At 33.0% G+C, this 18,074-nt stretch overlaps 2 protein-coding genes, 1 long non-coding RNA gene and 1 other non-coding gene across 7 annotated transcripts; 2 read left to right on the forward strand and 2 right to left on the reverse strand.

Annotated features, from left to right (window-relative positions):
• Positions 1-549: 549 nt before the first annotated feature.
• LOC103965578 lies at positions 550-6,098 on the forward strand. Of its 4 annotated transcripts, XR_007256914.1 has the most exons (10): positions 551-1,074; positions 2,043-2,120; positions 2,729-2,836; positions 3,046-3,094; positions 3,284-3,337; positions 3,428-3,484; positions 3,604-4,653; positions 4,896-4,961; positions 5,040-5,118; positions 5,570-6,098. It is a non-coding gene; the product is annotated as an uncharacterized LOC103965578 (long non-coding RNA). The 4 variants fall into 4 exon arrangements; XR_007256917.1 differs by adding an exon at positions 5,193-5,242 and having other exon boundaries at positions 550-1,074; positions 3,604-5,118; positions 5,906-6,098; XR_007256915.1 differs by having other exon boundaries at positions 550-1,074; positions 3,604-5,242; positions 5,906-6,098.
• A 3,224-nt stretch (positions 6,099-9,322) lies between these two features.
• On the forward strand, positions 9,323-9,394 carry TRNAG-UCC. The gene has a single exon. It is a non-coding gene; the product is annotated as a tRNA-Gly (tRNA).
• A 2,987-nt stretch (positions 9,395-12,381) lies between these two features.
• Positions 12,382-13,592, reverse strand: LOC125475587 (L-type lectin-domain containing receptor kinase IX.1-like). The gene is made up of 2 exons (XM_048580556.1): positions 13,334-13,592; positions 12,382-13,097 (listed from the first exon to the last, which is right to left on the reverse strand). Exons 1-2 carry the CDS (start codon positions 13,590-13,592, stop codon positions 12,382-12,384), a joined length of 975 nt encoding a protein of 324 aa, XP_048436513.1.
• Positions 13,593-13,675: 83 nt separating this feature from the next.
• LOC103965588 (L-type lectin-domain containing receptor kinase VIII.2-like) lies at positions 13,676-14,734 on the reverse strand. The gene is made up of 2 exons (XM_018651970.2): positions 14,434-14,734; positions 13,676-14,073 (listed from the first exon to the last, which is right to left on the reverse strand). The coding sequence occupies exons 1-2, from the start codon at positions 14,732-14,734 to the stop codon at positions 13,676-13,678; spliced, it is 699 nt and encodes a 232-aa protein (XP_018507486.2).
• Between the last annotated feature and the right edge of the window lie 3,340 nt (positions 14,735-18,074).

The following is an 18,074-nucleotide window of genomic DNA, read 5'->3' on the forward strand; positions in this document are numbered from 1 at the left end:
GTATAATTGCAATTCATTCACAATAATTATCACTTTATTATTATTTGGTGAAAAATGTAACTCAACAAGTAATATGACTTTATTGTTGTAAAGTTTTTATTTTTATTTTGAGCGTAGAACAGTAGAAGTTAGGTATGTCTGACCAAAAACAAAAAAGTTGGATGAGGATCCCCATCCTTTTTGTGAGGATACTAGGGATCAAGTCATTTCAGTTGTTTATCATACATCATGCGATCAACTTTTATTAGGAACTGTTTGTGTTTAATTTTATATAAAAAGTTCAAAATTATTTGTGGCCGCAGGATGACTAATGAATAGATACGATGAACCCTTAGGATTCTCACACAGAGGATCCAAATAGCATCTTGCTCCAAAAAAGTTGGCTATGTGGACCAGATTGTGTTAGGCTACCAACCTTTGTACAGTAATGTAGACGGCCCAAATGCCCCAAACCATGAAAGCCTTTGAAAGGTCCTCCTCCTCCATAGACAAATAAAATCTTTCTCTCCCTTACAATATTTTGTGGCCTCCCGATATATATTATTCCTATACAAAAACTCAAACTCTTGGCTATAGTTCACGAATAGTGAAGTGGCGAAAATGCCCCCAAAATGATCTTCTTAGTGATATTTTTCCCACTTTGGCACAACAAAATGGCGATTTTGCCCATCGTCTCCACGTGTCGATCATCGTTGGGATTCCTGTTCAACTTCTTTGCTTTTTGTTTTTTCTGATTTCCATCTCTCCTCTGCATCTTTTTCTATCTCGCACTCCATTTCTTCCTTCTCCAGCCTTTACATATTTTTGGCCTCCGTTACCAACTTCTGTTTGCTAAATTTTCTCAATCCTGCGAATTTATTTGTGCCCTTTTTGGATTTGATTGGATTCCCTTTTTTACCCACATAACCTAACATTTTCTGGTGAGCTTTCCGGCTTTTTCAGTCTAATCGATTTAATTTTTTATGGTGGTTTGCATGTGGCTACCTGATCTAGTTTGATTTTGGCTTGCATGAAACATTGGTCTTCGAATTTTGGGGTTTTTGTATGCAAGCTTGCACGCCCTTTGTGATCAAGGTATATAATTTTGGGGCTTTTGGATCTAGGTCTAAAAACTTAGGTAGTTTTGGGATCAAGTCCAGTTATCCAATTACATATTTTGATATCAATTTTGCCCCTTTAGATAAAAATATTGAAATTCTTTAATTTTTTTTTTTATCATTTATTCAGTTTTTAAATTTTGAATATTTAAATACTCAAACTAAAATATTATCTAGTAACTACCTACCATTTATGAAGAAAACAAAACCGATATAATCTAGTAACCAGCTACCTATTGTATAGGAAGAAAATGCTTTATACCTACAAAGCATATATGATCTACCTGCAAAACAAAAATAAACTACCTATTGTATTGGAAGAAAAATGCTAGGAACATACATGGCGGAACATAAAAATATAAATATGATATAATATACCTCTATTAAACGAACGAATTTGGAGGGAAGAACACAAAAATATCATCCATGAAAAGAAGAGACAAAAAAGAGGAGGATTGATAAAGGGAATTGTTTGGAAGAAGTAAAAAAGGAAGGATGAAACGGATTGGGGGTTGAGGATTATATGACTTTAACTAATCCTACAATTAAGGGATTAGTTAAACCACAAATTATCTCATTATTAAGAAATTTTGTGTATTTACTACAATTGTAAGCCTAAAGGGTAAATATGGTACAAATCACAAATAAACATACATGAAATCTCAATTATTGGATCTATTTCAATGAAGTGGACTAATTCTACTAATGGCTCACAAAATTGGATCTATATCAAGTTATCCCTATAATTAATTTTTGTAATTTTTTATTTTTTATTTATTTTGTTTGTGTGTTTCATTTCTGAGTGTGGGTGTATGATTTTGTTGGCCATGTTCTGTTTGCAAATTCGTTAGCTGTAAAAGATAAATAAATAAATAAATAAATTTGGGGTTTTTGTTTGTGTGTTCGGATTTTTGAATATTGGTGTATGATTTGGTATGCTTCCAGACTTCCAGTCCACAGTTGAGAGACAAGGAAGTTTCAAGAGATCAAAGTTTAGGGTTTTTGTTTCGCCACAAAGTAAGGGTAAGTCTTTTCCGGATTTTACTATTTGTGGTATTATTATTTTCTTCTCAATTTTAATTGTTTATAGCAATCAATTTTCCCCAATTTTCCTTCGGTTTTCTCTTATGAGTATTTTTTATTTGGTGTTTTGTGTCCTAATTCCTTAGTCACCTTTCACCAACTAATCATTTTTTTCCATGGTAGTCCTTTGTCTATTTATATATCCTAATCATTTTTTCTATTTATCCTAATCATTTTTCAGTTTATCCTAATTATTTTTGTGTTCTATGACCCTATGGATTACAATCTGACAATTACACTGATTCAAATGAAATTGATCGAATGAATGAGTTAGAAACTAAAAATACATTAGTTTCATCAATATGTTGATCAAATGAATGAGTTAGAAGCAGAAAATTACATTAGTTTCTTACTGCTTTTATTACTGAACATATTTTGTGTTTATGTAGTGCTTTATTTTCAAGGTTATTTCTTTCAACACCATGTGAATGTATGAATGGTGATTTGAGGAAAATGTAGACACGGCTATTACCATATTTGGATGTTTATGTAGTGGTATTAAAGCTAAGCAACCTAACTCAACCATTAAAAATTGTGCTCGAGTTCAGTGTATTAAGAATGGAGAAGGAGTTGAAGGTTGAAGTGGAAGTGAATGGCTATGTTTGCCATAAGAATTTATTGAGGTTGCTTGGTTATTCAGCTAAAGGAGCTCATAGGTAATTTTTATATTCATTTGCTATATCCTGTAATCTTTCAAGTTTTGATCTTTTGCTAAGTTGTGTTTTGTTTTTTAAATGCTTTAGGTTCATGGTGATGAAAGCTACTATATTTAAAATCACCACTTTTTAGTTCTTTCCATTTTTCAATGTATCAGACAACTTGGTTCTAAGATTCGTACATAGTTATGTTCTTTTTTATCTTGCAGATTTAAAAACAACGATTGGGTATTTCTCTCTGGTAATTGTGTGGGTGAGGTTGGTTTCCTTTCTCCACTTTTACTAATTTTATTTAAGTTCATCTATGCTATATAATTGTTTTGGGAATTATTTGGAATTTAATTCAACTCTTCTGTGTTTCATTTAACGAAGATTCAAATTTTATTCAATAGTTTACTAATTGTGTGTTTTTTTCTTAAAAACATGTGACCCAACTTTTTCTCTTAGAGAGAAGAGCATGCATTCACTTTACTTAGGGTTGTCTGCAAGAGAAACTTACAGGTTAGTTCATTTCATTAGTATTCCATTTTACTTGAAACATCTCGACATTATATTATTTAGCGAAATAACACAAGCTTTGTTTTTATGCAGAAACCTTTGGTGTAGGCTTGAAAATTTTGTCTTTGGCTGACTGATCAATGCTGACAGGTACAGTTATAGTTAGTTATAAGAACTTCTTGAATATTCTTAGATCTCAGGTCTGTTTGGGGTGGGTGTTTTGCCAGTTGGGGTTCATTTTGGGAATTGATCGACGGTTTTGGTTTCAGGAAAGAGCAGTGCCTGTTTTCTGTGATGAATCCTCTCGCCTTGCTTTATTCGTTGCAATATCATTGAAAGGTCAATATTTCTAATTATTATTTTTTTTGTTTTTGCTGCATGTTGATGCATGTTAAGCCTGTTTTCTTCCAACCTTAAATACATCCTCTTTTCTATTTGACGAACTATTGATTTACACACACACACACACACACATACATATATATATATATATATATATATATATATGTTTGTTCTCTGTGATTTTTTTGTTGTGGTAAGGTAAATGATTTACTGAGTTGTAATTTTTGTTACGGTAAGTGATTTGATGCTAGTATGTTAGTGTTATATAAACAGTAAAATCACAAAAGACGCTATATTGTAAACCATTTTAATAGTAGATTGTTACTAGACTTATCTAATTGCAAAAGTTTGAGTTTTTTTTTTTCTGAGTTAAGCATTTAGCTCTTGGATTGCACAAAATCAGTATTTAAATAATTTTTTTTCTATAAGAATGCGGTGATGATATTTTTTCCCCAACAAATTTACATTTGTATGTGGTTGTGATGAATATGCCTTATATGTTGTGTTGTAGATTATTTGGGTCGGTATTGGAATACATCTTTTGTAATCTGAATCCTTTTACTGATTTAGCATTCGCAAATGGATCTTCTGTTTAAAGTTACTTTTTTATGATTTTGAATGTTTTCTTTGTACCTTCCAATCTTGCATGTAGGTGTATAATTTGGTTTTGTCATTAAGATGAGCAATTTCAAATGCTTCCTTTGGGTTTTCTCAAACAAATAGCTGAAATATCTTATATTAGTTAATGTTATTACGTTGATTGTTGTTCATATTATTTGCTTGCATTTCCTATTCTTATGATTTATTTAAAAAGATAAATTTGCTTTAATTAGTTTGGTTACTTTACAGGAAATCTTATATGGATTTTTAATCAACGAATTCCAGTTTCTAACACTTAATTTTCTTCAATTGTAGGTATTTGAACGTTATATGTCTAAATTTTGTTCAATAATTAGAAAGAACCTTTTGTTCACTAGGTAAAAGCCATATTGCTTCTATAGCATAAAACTACTCTTACACAATCAAAGTATACAGTGTATACATATGCAACAGATACGTTGGAAATAAAGTACAACATAAAATATTTGTGTTTTATTGATTAATTGGCTAAGTTCGTGATGGTCATTTGAGGCTATACAAACTAAATTTGTTGTAGGTAAGCTCATTTTTAGGTAAGAACCATGAATCTCTAATCGTTTTCAATTTTTGCTTATTCCAGCTTCACATTATTCTAAAGCCATATTTATGGAAAAAAAAAGGTTTCCAACTGTGACACCCAAGAAAGGTAGGAGCTTCTCTTTCTTTGTTAACTTATTAAAAATGGTTTCCTAAGCATTGTTGTTTTTAATTTATTCATTTGCAGTGTGGAAAAGTTGTTGATTATCTCATTGACCCCACCCTTTACTGCCCGCACAAGTGGTCGACGTTCCGAATCGCTTTCTGTAAGTAATGTTTCAATCTTTGTAATATTCTATTCTTTAAATTATTGTTGTGATGTTCTGAATCATCAAATTAGGTATAAGATCAGTGGATCTGCTGAATTTGATAATATTCTTCAACAATGGGGTGAGCTTTTTCACATTGCATTATAATATTTAATATATAGAATTAAGCATTGTAACTTTCAATAATCTTTTTCTTTTGAGTGATGTATTTCTGATACTGTCTCCTCCAACTAAGCTCTTGAAAAGCTTTTCTATAAAACTTATAGTTGTTTAAAGTGTCTTATCCATCCATTAATCCTTTACCAAAATAAGCAAATCATTTTAATTAGTTTACGCCAGAGCATATGAATTTTCAGTTACCATTTTGATTGTTTAATTACCCATGTTTCTAACATTGCATCCCTTTTTTTTTTAATAAATGAGTTTCATTCTTCGTTCTGAAATGTAGTTTACAAAGGAAAATCCATATGCAAACTAATCTACAACAACTCAAAGTTCCAAGATCAAGAAGAGTTGATGAAAGAAGCAGTGACAAGCATTTTACAAACATCTCTTAGTTTTCGTTCAATAATCCAGGCGTATAACAGTCGCTGAGTTGGAGATTATATACTTCTCATGTTTCTACTCCCTGGTTTGGTAAAGAAGAAACTTATATTTTGTTTTACATTTAACTCAGTATAAATTTCAGGGGTTGTGTTTTTAGTATTTTCGGGTCTGAGTTATGTATATATTAGAATAATAGTAACTTTTTGTATGTTTTGTGAATTTGTTGTTATTCTAGCAGGAACTGCCATGGTGGCAGGGAGCAAACATAAAAGCAGTGTTATTCCAGATTTGATAATATTATTCAACAATGTGGTGAGCTTTCTCACAATATTGGGTACGATTGTTAAAACTTTAAATTCATTGTACCTAAATTGAAACAATTTTTCTATGACAATCTTTTTATATATTTCGAATATAATCTTTCATACAAATTTTAATCCCGCAGCAACGCTCAGGTAGTAATTTCTAGTATATATCTAAATATTTTTTTTTATTTTCTTTTTACATAAATTGAATAGATTTTACAAAAATAAAGAAACAAAAATAAACGATATGTGCTGAAGAGCAAAAACCATTTCTTTCTCTCTCTTTTGACCAATTAACCCTGTAAAGTTGTGTTTGAATGGTATATTTTAGTTTTGTGGCTTTTGTTTTGTCACCACAATCATTTTCCATGTACTGAGTGTTTCTTTTTTTACCTTAGATTTGGTAGCTTTTTTAGAAAAGAAACCTATGAGGAGGGTCCATTTGGATAAACCAGGCACTTTAAAACACAAACCAAATTTTAAAAATTTGCTGATTGTTTTTCATATAAATTCCATGTAATGTGGAAGGATTCCAATTTCTCAGTTACTTGTGTCTAGAATTATAACATGTTTTTACTTCTCAACACCAGTGGAGGTAGGGTGGGGGCAAGGCATGCTTCTGACCCCCAACAAGATGCATGTGTTAACTACGATACTCTTAGTTCATCTTATTCTTGGTTTTGAGAGTATTTGACTACTGATTAAGATGGGTTTAGGAAAATTATGGCTCGTTTGGATGTGCTTTTAAAATGATTAAAAGATCTTTTAGAGAAAATGTTTTTTGGTTCCAAAAGCACTTAAAGTGCTTTTCCGGAATTTACTTGCATTTTTACTAAGGAGTGGTTCCAAAAAAATTTTCACCAAAAACACTTTCAGTCATTTAAAAGTATATCCAAACGAACTCGTAATTGTTCTACTAATTTTACAACAGTTAAGCGTTAAACTAACTAATAAAAAAAAATGGTGGGTCAATAAAATCATATAAGTGTGATATCATGGGTCTATAAGATTGGCAATCACCATTTACTTTTTGATCATTTGAGAGAATGTATAAAGGAGATATCAAATATAATGTGTCAAAATTTTGGTTGATGCCTGATGTGACTAATTGAATACAAAGGTTAAGTCTTCTTATTTTTTAATGGATGTGTCAAATATTTATTTTATTATTATGCTGGACCATGTAATTACATTAACTATTAAAAAGTTGTCAAAATTAATTTTAGTTTTTATTATGTTGGTTGTCAATGAGAATCATACATTGAAAAATTAAATAAAAATATTTGATTCGTTCATTTGTTGTTAAAAAAAAGACAGCTAGAAAGTAAGGAGTCAAATAGCTTAACTGCCACGTTATATATGACATCTCAATTGGAGAACACGAATGTCTTTTAATCTTATTTGGCATATTTGACATCTCATTTGTAGATGATTTAGGCTAGTTGCTTTTTATTATTGTTTAATAACGTGAGGGAAGTCAAAAATTAAATAAAAATATTTGATTCGTTCATTTGTTGTTAAAAAAAAAGACAGTTAGAAAGCAAGGAGTCAAATAGCTCAACTACCATGTTATATATGACATCTCAATTGGAGAACACGAATGTCTTTTAATCTTATTTAGCATGTTTGATATCTCATTTGGAGATGATCTAGGCTAATTGCTTTTTTATTATTGTTTATTAACGTGAGGGAAGTCAAAAATTAGAATAAGGCTTATGAATTGAAATGCCCCCTGAAATTTTCATTTAGTCTTAATTTAGCCCCTAAAATTGGTTTTGTCTCACTTTGCCCTTCAATTGACATTTTTCATTCTTTTGGTTTCACTTTACCCATTGTTTCGTTATAGAAACGTTAATATTGAAGTGCATTTTGGTGCATTTTGGACACTTTACTTTTTACACACCTCTTAAAAAATGTAAGTTAAAATCGAAATTGTAATTATTTATCACCAATTAGAGTAAGTGACTCAGCAATGTGAAGCTTTTGGTTAAAAAATGTGCACATTTGCTTTGGATAATTTTTTTTTTTTTTTTTTTTTTTTTTTAGGTTTTGGGTTTTGCATTAGAAGTATTTTGGACATAATAGCTTAATGGTTTTTTTATTTATTACTAGCAAAGGTCACACACTTTGTGTGTTGACAAATATATATTTTTTATATTTAAAATTTTTTTTTATGAGAGGAGTTATTTGTTTTTAACAGGTTGGTAAGCATCCCACAAATGGGGGTTGGCAGTTAGGAAAGAGAGAGAATGAGTTGGGAGGGTATTGATAAAGTAACATAGCTGAGAGTTTTAGGAAAAAAAAAGAGTAAAAACTTAGTTGTACAAAATTACTTTAATGCCCAATTTGTTTTCCTTTCTAATATCTTCTTTCAATTTTGTATTAAAGGGTATAGTAGTAATTTTATTAGTTTTTTTTGTTGACAAACAGTGTTTTATTAATATATAGTTTAGATTATATATGGTGCAATTATTCTAAGGTCAATTTTTTTATGGGTGAAACTTGTGATTGGGCCAATTTTTCAAGTGCAAAATTTCCATTGAGCCAATATATGGTGCAATAGGTTGATCATGTTTTCTTTATGTTGAGTATTTTTCAAGTACAAAATTTCCATTGAGCTAATACATGGATGTCTTGCAAATGAAGCGAATCTAGGAACAAAATTGTAACCTTTATTTTGGTTGATATAATGATTCTACTGCCATGAATTTTTTCTATTAATTGAATAATTTATTTTTAAAAGGGCCAAAAATCATGAGTTTGAATTAGAGTTGTTAAAAATGGAATTGAGATTGTTTTAGTTTGTAGGCTGAATGTAAATAGATGTGTAAAAAGTGAAATGTCCAGACCTTTTAATTTAATATTTATTTTACGGAATTGGGTGAAGTGAGATAAAGAGTTAAAAATATCAGTTTCACGGGGTAAAGTGAGACAAAATGTTAATAAACTGAGACTAACTATCAATTTCAGATGGTAAACTTGGACTGAATGTTAGTTTCAGTGGACGTTTCAATTAATAAGCCATTAGGATAAATTAGTCTTCTCATATCCATTATGGGCAAGTAAATATTTTATATTATTGTTGTGAGCGATAGTGCAATATACGTGTTTTCTACTTGCCAATTTATCTTGAGTGGTGATATTTACATACTTATTTTTACATCCCACACATTCATATTAATTTTTGTTCTTTGATCTTCTTCATTATTCGATATGATAGATGACAAATTAAGAAGAATGTGTAGAAGGTCATAAAAGGTGTGGATACACCCACTCTTTATCTTTAGGAGATGAGTCATTCTGGCCTTGTTTGTCGTTAAATTAAACTGTGAACGCTGTTTTAACACCGAGCGTTTGTAGTCCAACGGTTAGGATAATTGCCTTCCAAGCAATAGACCCGGGTTCGACTCCCGGCAAACGCATTATCCCATTTTTTGTTTTATTTATTTATTCTCGACTTCGCCTGTGTTGAATTGGGTTCCATCTATTCCCCCAACCTAAAGGAAAAGGAATGTTCCGCTGCCAGGAGTACAAATTAGGGGTGGGCACTTGGAACCGAAACATGAATCGAATCAGACTTTACCAAACGGTTTGTTTTTCCGGTTTTGAAACAGTTTGGTTTTCCGGTTTTGAAACGGTTGCGGTTTTGAAACCGAACCGCGGCAAAGAAAACAGTTTGGTTTCGGTTTTGGATTTTCAAAACCGCACCGAAACTGAAACCGAAACTGTGCCATATATTTTGAATGTTATGTTTTAACTTTTAATTAGTTCAACTACACTATTCGAGTCACCATATTCATCTGTCTCTCTCTCAAAACTCATCTTCATCTCTTCCACAGTCGACATCAGTGCCTCGGTGCTTGCATCTCTGCGACCTGGCTGGCTGCTTGCATCTCTGCGACCTCCCTTAAACTTTTTACCGATACTCAGCTCTGTGTACCTAAGCATTCATCGATAAGAGATGCGCCACCCCAAAAATCACACAAGGTTGTCTTCACGCTTCCCATGCTGGGTTTATTTAACCAACCCAGTGAGCTGTGCCACAATTCTGAGCTGAGTTGATGAGCTCAACAAGCTTAACAAGGCCCAATTATTTATCATTGAGTTCAAAAAGACTCGCAGGTGGACATAGCAAAGTAGGGCTTGATATAGAAATATCCAACATGATAAACACGAGATAATAATCTATTTAAACATGGCCCAAACAATTTATGATGTTAAGAGTTTTGTAATGTTTAGATGGGTTTCTAATCTCTCCTATCAACATCTTTTGATCCATTCTTGGTTTCTTATGCGTAAATAGGTGTAAATTTTAAATTGTATATTTCTTTTTCTATAAAATCAAACTGAAACCGTTTGAAATCACACCAAATCGAACCAAACGGTTTGATTTCATTTCGATTTTGACTTCCAAACTGCACTGAACAGCACTGCACCCACCCCTACTACAAACCAGATGTTGTTTAGACAAGTTCCTCACACCATTACATAGGCCCGAACTCAAAATTTATAAACAAATGAACCGTTCAAAGCTAGCAAGAATCCTTTGTAGAAGAATAAAACTGGATTATTTGATTAAAAGGTGGGTTTGACTCCTGGCAGCGGAAATTTCTGACACGACATAAAAACGACACGAAAATAATTGGTTTCGGATCAACACAATAATTAATCGGGTTATTATTGGGTGACCCATTAATAACAGGTTCTTAACGGGTATACACGTGGGTAACCCGTTTCGATCCGTTAAGAAAAAAATTATTTTGATAATTTTAAAGTTTAATTACTAAAAGATTTATTATAAAATACAATAGTCAAATTAATATATACAATATATTCTCTATTAAATCTATAGTTTTGTATTATTATTCTATATAAGTTATAAAAAAAAAAAATTTAGTCATTATTTATTTTTATTATGAGAGTTCCTTATTATCATTACTAGGATAAATTTTACTTAACATGTTGTTCTCCAAAATTAAAATAAACTAATATAGTTTTTGTATAGACAAGAACTAAGAAGACATACATACAAGTATGAAAAATGTGAAAGAATATTTAAACACTCGTGATTATTCCTCCACAAGTAGATAATAGTTACACTTACATTGTCGTTTAGATTTTTAAAATCCTCCAAACCATCATGAATAATGTTTTTTATTTGAGAGAAAAATTAATAATAATTATTGTAGAAGTGTAAAAAATGTAAAAAAATATATACAATCACTCATAGTGACAAGCTTTACAACTTTCATGACGGGATCATCTTCAAAATCCAACACTATAATCCATAAACCTTAAACTTATATTTAACCGTTGATTGTCATTTACGCTTTATTCCTCTTACTGAATTTCATTTTTTTTTTAATTTTCTTTTTTGAAAACATGACCATCTAGTGGATGTAAGAAGATGAACGGTTCAGATATTTGATATCACGTTTTGATATTTCCGGTTAACTGAAATATGAGTCAATGTCATATAGTTTGTAGAAACTTTATAAACATCAAACAATATTTTCACTAACCGTAAAACTCTGAATATAATATCAACGATCCAAATCGTTCATCTTCCTGCATCCTCTAATTGATCATGTTTTCAAAAAAGAAAATCTAAAAAAACAAAATTTGATGAGAACAATGAAGCGTAAATGTAAACAACAATCAACGGTTAAATTTTGATCTATGATTTATATGATTATAGTGGCGAATTTCGAAGTTAAGCTCTTCATGAAAGTTGTAAAGCTTGTCATTACGAGCGTTGATATATTTTTTTTTATATTTTTTACACTTCTACATTAATTAACAAATTATTAAAGACTTTACTTAAATAATAGCCGTAAATGAGAGTAAATATGTACCGTTGGATTCTATTTCACTTATATTATTAGAACTTTTTTGGATGAAAAAATCCCTTCTCTATTCCAATATTTTCCAATTTTACCATTTGATCTATTTAGGTAAGCAAAAATATACTTAAAAGAAAAATGTTTTTTTTTTTTTTATGTTTTGGATGTGACAATATGGTATGTATATACTTATTTAGTATTATGTTTTTCATTTGATTATTTATTGGTTTAAAATATATTTTCCTTAATGGGTAATGGGTCGGGTCATATTACCTATTAATATTATCGGGTCGGGTCATTTTACTCATTTATTTTAACGGTTGTTACATAACACGATCCGTTAAGATATCGGGTATGACACAAAAATAACACGAACATGAAAAACACGACACGAATGGCAGGTCTAATCAAGATGAAACATATATGGTATTATTTTTTTTAGTACACATTTACATCACTCTTTCGTGAAGGAAAAAAAAAATGTACATTACTAAAGTATTGACGAAATATGCTTTAAAAAGTATAGCTTAAAAAACCTAATCAAATTGAAAAATTGGACTTCAATCTTATGAGGCAATGTATAAGGCACTTCTAGAGCCAAATTCAGTTGTTGGAGCAGAAGAAGATACTGATAAGTAAACCGCACTCGGCCTCGGCCTCGGCCTCGTATCCTGCAGTTCGAATAGCTTCTCATTAGGATTCATAAGAATTTGCACCACCGTCCTCATCTTTGGTCTCAGCATAGAATATGTGTGCAAGCATGCAAGCCCTACAATCAATGTCCTCTTCACTTGTTCCTCCTCAAAATTTCCGTCCAACGTTTGGTCCACACAATCAAGCAACGCATTTTTTGCATATGAATTCCAAACGTGTTCTACTAAACTGTAGTCGTCCATGAACCCTTTTGATCTTCTCCCACATACTACTTCTAGTACCACCATTCCAAACCTGTATACATCTGACTCTGGAGTAGCTTTTGCAGATAACCCTAGTACTTCCGGGGCAATGTATGCGGGAGTTCCTGCCAAAGGGATTGTAATTGATGAGTCTTGGAACATTAGTCTAGCTAGCCTGAAATCGCCTAGATGAGCATTATTTGGTTTAATGTCTCTGTGCACGTTGCCACACTCTTCGTGGAGGTAGAGTAATGCTGATGTCAATCCTGTTAAGATTTTGTACCTTGTTCTCCAATCAAGGTATGGTTTTCCAATGTACTGATCGAGGCTTCTATTAGGCATGTATTCGAAGACCACAGAACGATGGCCGTGTCCGTGATACCAACCTTGTAGTTACACCATGTTCTTGTGCCTTAGGCAACCAATGGTACATATTTCTTCTAAGTACTCCCTTTCACCTGTTGTGGTTTGACAAAAAAATTGTCTCAGTAAACAGAAATCGAAAGAAACTATTAGGAAAATAATTGCAGTACCCAAACAAAAAAGTGTGACATTGGTTATATTCGTGTACCATATTGGTGTAACGTTTTGTGAATTATAGAACAATGCAAATAGAACAAACCTTTTTTGGAGGCTGCTGAAATCTTCTTGACAGCAACAATTTTAGGAGAATGTGATGAGAGGATGCCTTTGTAAACAACTCCAAATGCACCTGCACCCAGCAGATTTTCCTTACTGAAGTTCTGAGTGGCAACTAAAAGCTGTTTGTAAGTGAACATTTCCGGAGCATTTGCAGCTGTTCTTGACTGGCTTTCTATGTCCTCTCCATCCCTATGATTTCTCTTTACAACTCTCAAAATCAAAGGGTAAGTGCAGGCCATCAAAATTGCCACACGCAAGAAAATAGGAAGATCAACGGCCCATATGTTCTTAATATTTTTGTGATGATCTTTCTCAGCAGGCCCTAAGGGTATTCCTTGCAATTCAACTGATGTGAAAACCCAATCATGGACTTGATGGGTCTCTGGCAGGGTCCCAGTCGAGGCGGTGAAGCCAACATAAATTGTGAGCTTGGGACAATTTTGGACATGTCAATTGACTGGTTGAGGATGCTTATCAGTGCTGCTGGGTTCTCAGTGTACCCAGCAGAAATTTGGAGGATCTGACCCCGACCATCATAGGCAATTGTGAATCTGATGTCTCTTCCACTCTTGAGATCAATTCCTGAGATGTAGAGACTCTTTGCCACAACTGGGTTCATTATGCTTCTTGTGTCAATCGCTATGTGATTCCCATCTGGATCATCAAACCCGTTGTTCATGAAAGTATCTAGCTCAATTGCCATTTGTTTAACCACCCCACCTAATTTTTAGACAACATAAAATAAATTTGAAAAATTAATATACCAAAGTTGCCAAATTTAGCAATTCTAGCAATATATTATGAAACGCTAAATGCGGTTAGTAGTGGTATGAGGGTGGGTAGAGTGATGGACATCAATATGATAGGTTCAGGTTCGAAACCTTCCGATAAGACAAAAGAAGAAAATCAATCATGAAATGTTTAGTAGTAAACCACATTATGTGACTTGCAATGAGTTTCATTAACAATTGAAAAACTAATTTAACTAATAAATGTGGTTCTTCTAGCATTAATCTAAGAAGAAATTATGTGTGCCTTGCCAATCAAGAAATAAAACTTTAACAGGAAATATTAACTAACCTTGAGTTGATCTATCAAGGAGTCCAAGCAATGAGCCATAGCTATCAGGAGGAGAAGGACTAGTGTCCTGTGCAAAAATAAAAGCCATTCCGTCTCCAGCTCCAGTTGTATTTGGAAGGGCAGAAATCCTAACGGTGAAGGTGGTGGAGATAAATGCCGGCCAGGCGAGCACCGGGAGGTGATACAAAACCCTTGCAACCTTATACAATGGTGAAGAAGAAGATGATGAACTACTTAAATTGTCTTGTTGTGACTCTGGTGTGAGGCTCAAATACCCATTACTTGCCGTCACTGAGCCCATGCATATTAGGTCACCATTGCTAGAGTGAAGGTGGGGAACGAGAAAGTGGTACGTGTTTGATCGTTCATGGAGTGCACAGAGGCTTGGCTGCTGATGAGAAAGGTAGAGAAGAAGAGAAGAAAAAACATGGTTAACTGTAAATTGGAGGGAGCCATAGAGGCTTTGACTTAAAATTGTGTGCATACTCATATCATATGTGCATAATTATATAGGAAAATAAAGTTGGGGTAAATTACAGAATACCCCCTCAGGTTTGAGGTCTATTACAACCATATACAACATCTTTAAAACATTTCATTTTCATACCTTACGTATTATTTTCTTTCAAAATATTACATCCGTTAGATTTTCCATCCATTGGTCTGTTAAATGCTGACGTGGCTGCCATATTTGTGCTGACGTGGCTGCCATATGGCAAAAAAAATAATTTTTATACATTAAAAATATAATAATATTAGCCTATTAAAAAATAAAAAATAAAAAAAATAAAACCAGAAAAATCCAAACCCAGAAATCTTTCCCTGCAACCCCACATCCCACCCCCACCCCTTACCCATCTCTTCCTTCCTATCCGTCCATCCCCTCCACTCGAGCACCCCTCAGCGCGGGTCCCACCTCAACCTTTCTCTCTCTCTCTCTCTCTCTCTCTCTCTCTCTCTCTCTCTCTCTCTCTTTCTCTCTCTTTCTCTCTCTCTCTCTCTCCCTGCCTCTCTTTCTCGAGTTCGACGACTCCTCGGGGGGCCAACCACCGAACCCCTTCTCCTTGACCCCCAAGTCCACCGCTTCCTCTGGCTCCATCGCCATTGTTGCCCACCTCCAGAGCTTCTCCGTCAACTCTGACTTTTTCGACGGCCTGGGCAGGACTCTCTACGGGTTTGGGGGTTAGGTTATTAGGGTTTCGGAGTGGGGATTTTGTAAATGGGTTGGTTGGTGGGTAGAATTAGGTATGGAAGTGCTTCAATGGGGATGAACAGCAGGCTGAGTGGTGGATTTTGTAAATGAACAGATAGGATGTGAGGATCTTAGGATCCCTAAGATCCTCACAAAGAGAATTTGGAAAGAATGCTCATTTGTTTTTTCAACCCATTTTTTATATATTTTTTATGTTAAAGGGATGTTACTAGCCTTTTTATTATTCCGACCTTCTTGTTTTACCTCTCAACTTTTATGTTCATTTTAAAGTGTCGCTTGATTTCATAATTATCTAATTGCTAACTCATTATTTAAAAACCAATTATTCAAAAATTAACTAAAACAAAAATATTTAGTTGAACTCTTTGATTAACATTTTCAAAATTTCGATGTTAAGTCAAAAACATCATTCGTATATTTATTGGATAACAATTAAGTGACTAAACGATTTTGAATCTAGGTAATGTTTTTGTAAAGATAATTGTTAAAAAGTGTCTAAAAAATTAACAGCTTGAATTATCATTTAATATAACAAAACAAGGATAATGAGTTGTATATTATAAAGAGAAGGTTGCTAATAGTTCCATCTTTCAAATCCTCTTTGTATATGGTTTTGGTGGGTGCACATAGAGTTGACAAATTAATACATTGAGTTGTTAATAGGTATCTCTTAAAACCCGTTTAACTTAACATCAACATAAAAGAGAGTTAAGTTGATAATAGTGACGAAGGTGTAAGATAAAATCAAACCAAATAGTTCTAAATAAATGTCTATTAACAACCCAATAGATTAATTTGTCGTCTCTAATTGCCAATACAACATGATTTAACTGTTACATTGAGTAAAATTTTGACTAATGAACAAACTTTTGAAAAGTAAAATTTTGACTAATGAACAAAATTTTGTCTTTGTAACTAGCAGAAAAAGACAGAAGTTTGTTCAAAAGTAGCTCCAAAAACTTTATCACCAAATAAAAGCGGTAAATGGTAAGACCCCGCTAGTAATTGGAAACAAGCCAAATAATAAAAAGATCTTATTCTATCTTTCATTTTACTTTCTTGAGTATTACTACATTTATTATTTATTTGTATTATTTTTTAATAAAAGTTGGGGACCACCAAGACATATGGTTTTCATCTCTATTAAAAAAATAATAAAATGATTATACTAAGAATATAGCATTTTTGTTTTCTTTCTGTCTTTTGGTTCTCTGATGGTGATTGTATTGTGCCCACCTGGTTTACATGCAAAAAAGTTGAAACGTGATAATCACGACTGTTAAAATACTTAGTTAACATGCAAAAATGTGTGAAAAAAGATGATCCAACTTAGCACATATAATTCATCACACTTGGTATACATACAACCATGACTTTTTATGTTCTTGCAATGTTGTGAGAGATGCCCGGGCCACGGGGGAGAGGGAGAAAAAGAGTGATTAAAATTAAGACATAGATGAAGAGTACTTTAAGTGGTATTACTATATCACATAGTTGTAAGAATAGTGAAGTGAAGAAAAGCAATATCCATGTGGAAGATGAATCAATGGTTAGATTGAGTGACACTTGTCAAGAAATAACATAGGTTGTTATAAGGTAGCTTTTTAAAAACTATATAACAATCTTTGTAATTCAGTTGTAAGGCTGTCAAGAAATACAACAACCTTTTCTCTCTCTAAGATCTGATTCTCTCTCTTTCTCTCTATTTCTTTTTCTTCTGCGATCACCTTTGAGTTCTAAAGCTTCTTCCTCAAGTTTTTTCTACAATTCTAACCTGGTATCCTTACCATAGGTGGATCCAACGCTTCTGCATATTCTCTGCTTCTCTACAACATATATTTCTCTTCTCAACCCTCCGATTTGTGAATTCTCTGTGATTTTTTGGGTTCATCAAATTCCCAGCTTCGAAGATACTTGAGTGATAGTATAGTGCACACTACCTGTTCGACAAAAGTTCGAAGTGAAATTTCCTTGCAGCTACAACAATGGTCACTGCGGCGCAATTGCAAATTGTGCAATCACCCATTACAAATTTCATCACTACTGTTTCATCTTCAATTACGGGGAAATTGGATGACTCCAATTATCTTGTATGGAGCTTTCAGATGAGTCTTTTACTTGAGAGTCATGGCATTCTTGGTTTTGTTGATGGGTCCAAGAGGTGTCCACACAGATTTCTTGATGAGACAAATCTTGAAGGAGTTGAAACAAATGCCTATCAGGTTTGGAAAATACATGATCGTGCTCTTATGCAACTTCTCATAGTTACATTGTCATCCATTGTGATTTCTTGCATTCTTGGTAGTACAGGTTCTTATGAGATGTGGATAAGTCTTAAAGAACGATTCTCTACAGTCATAAAAGCCTTAATTTTTCAAATGAGGACAGTGCTACAAAACATTCAAAAGGGGTCTGATTCTATATCTGT

The sequence above is a fragment of a genome, unplaced genomic scaffold (assembly GCF_019419815.1).
Source record: "Pyrus x bretschneideri cultivar Hongxiangsu unplaced genomic scaffold, Pyrus_bretschneideri_v1 Contig15, whole genome shotgun sequence".
In the NCBI taxonomy this organism is placed as follows: Eukaryota; Viridiplantae; Streptophyta; class Magnoliopsida; order Rosales; family Rosaceae; genus Pyrus; species Pyrus x bretschneideri.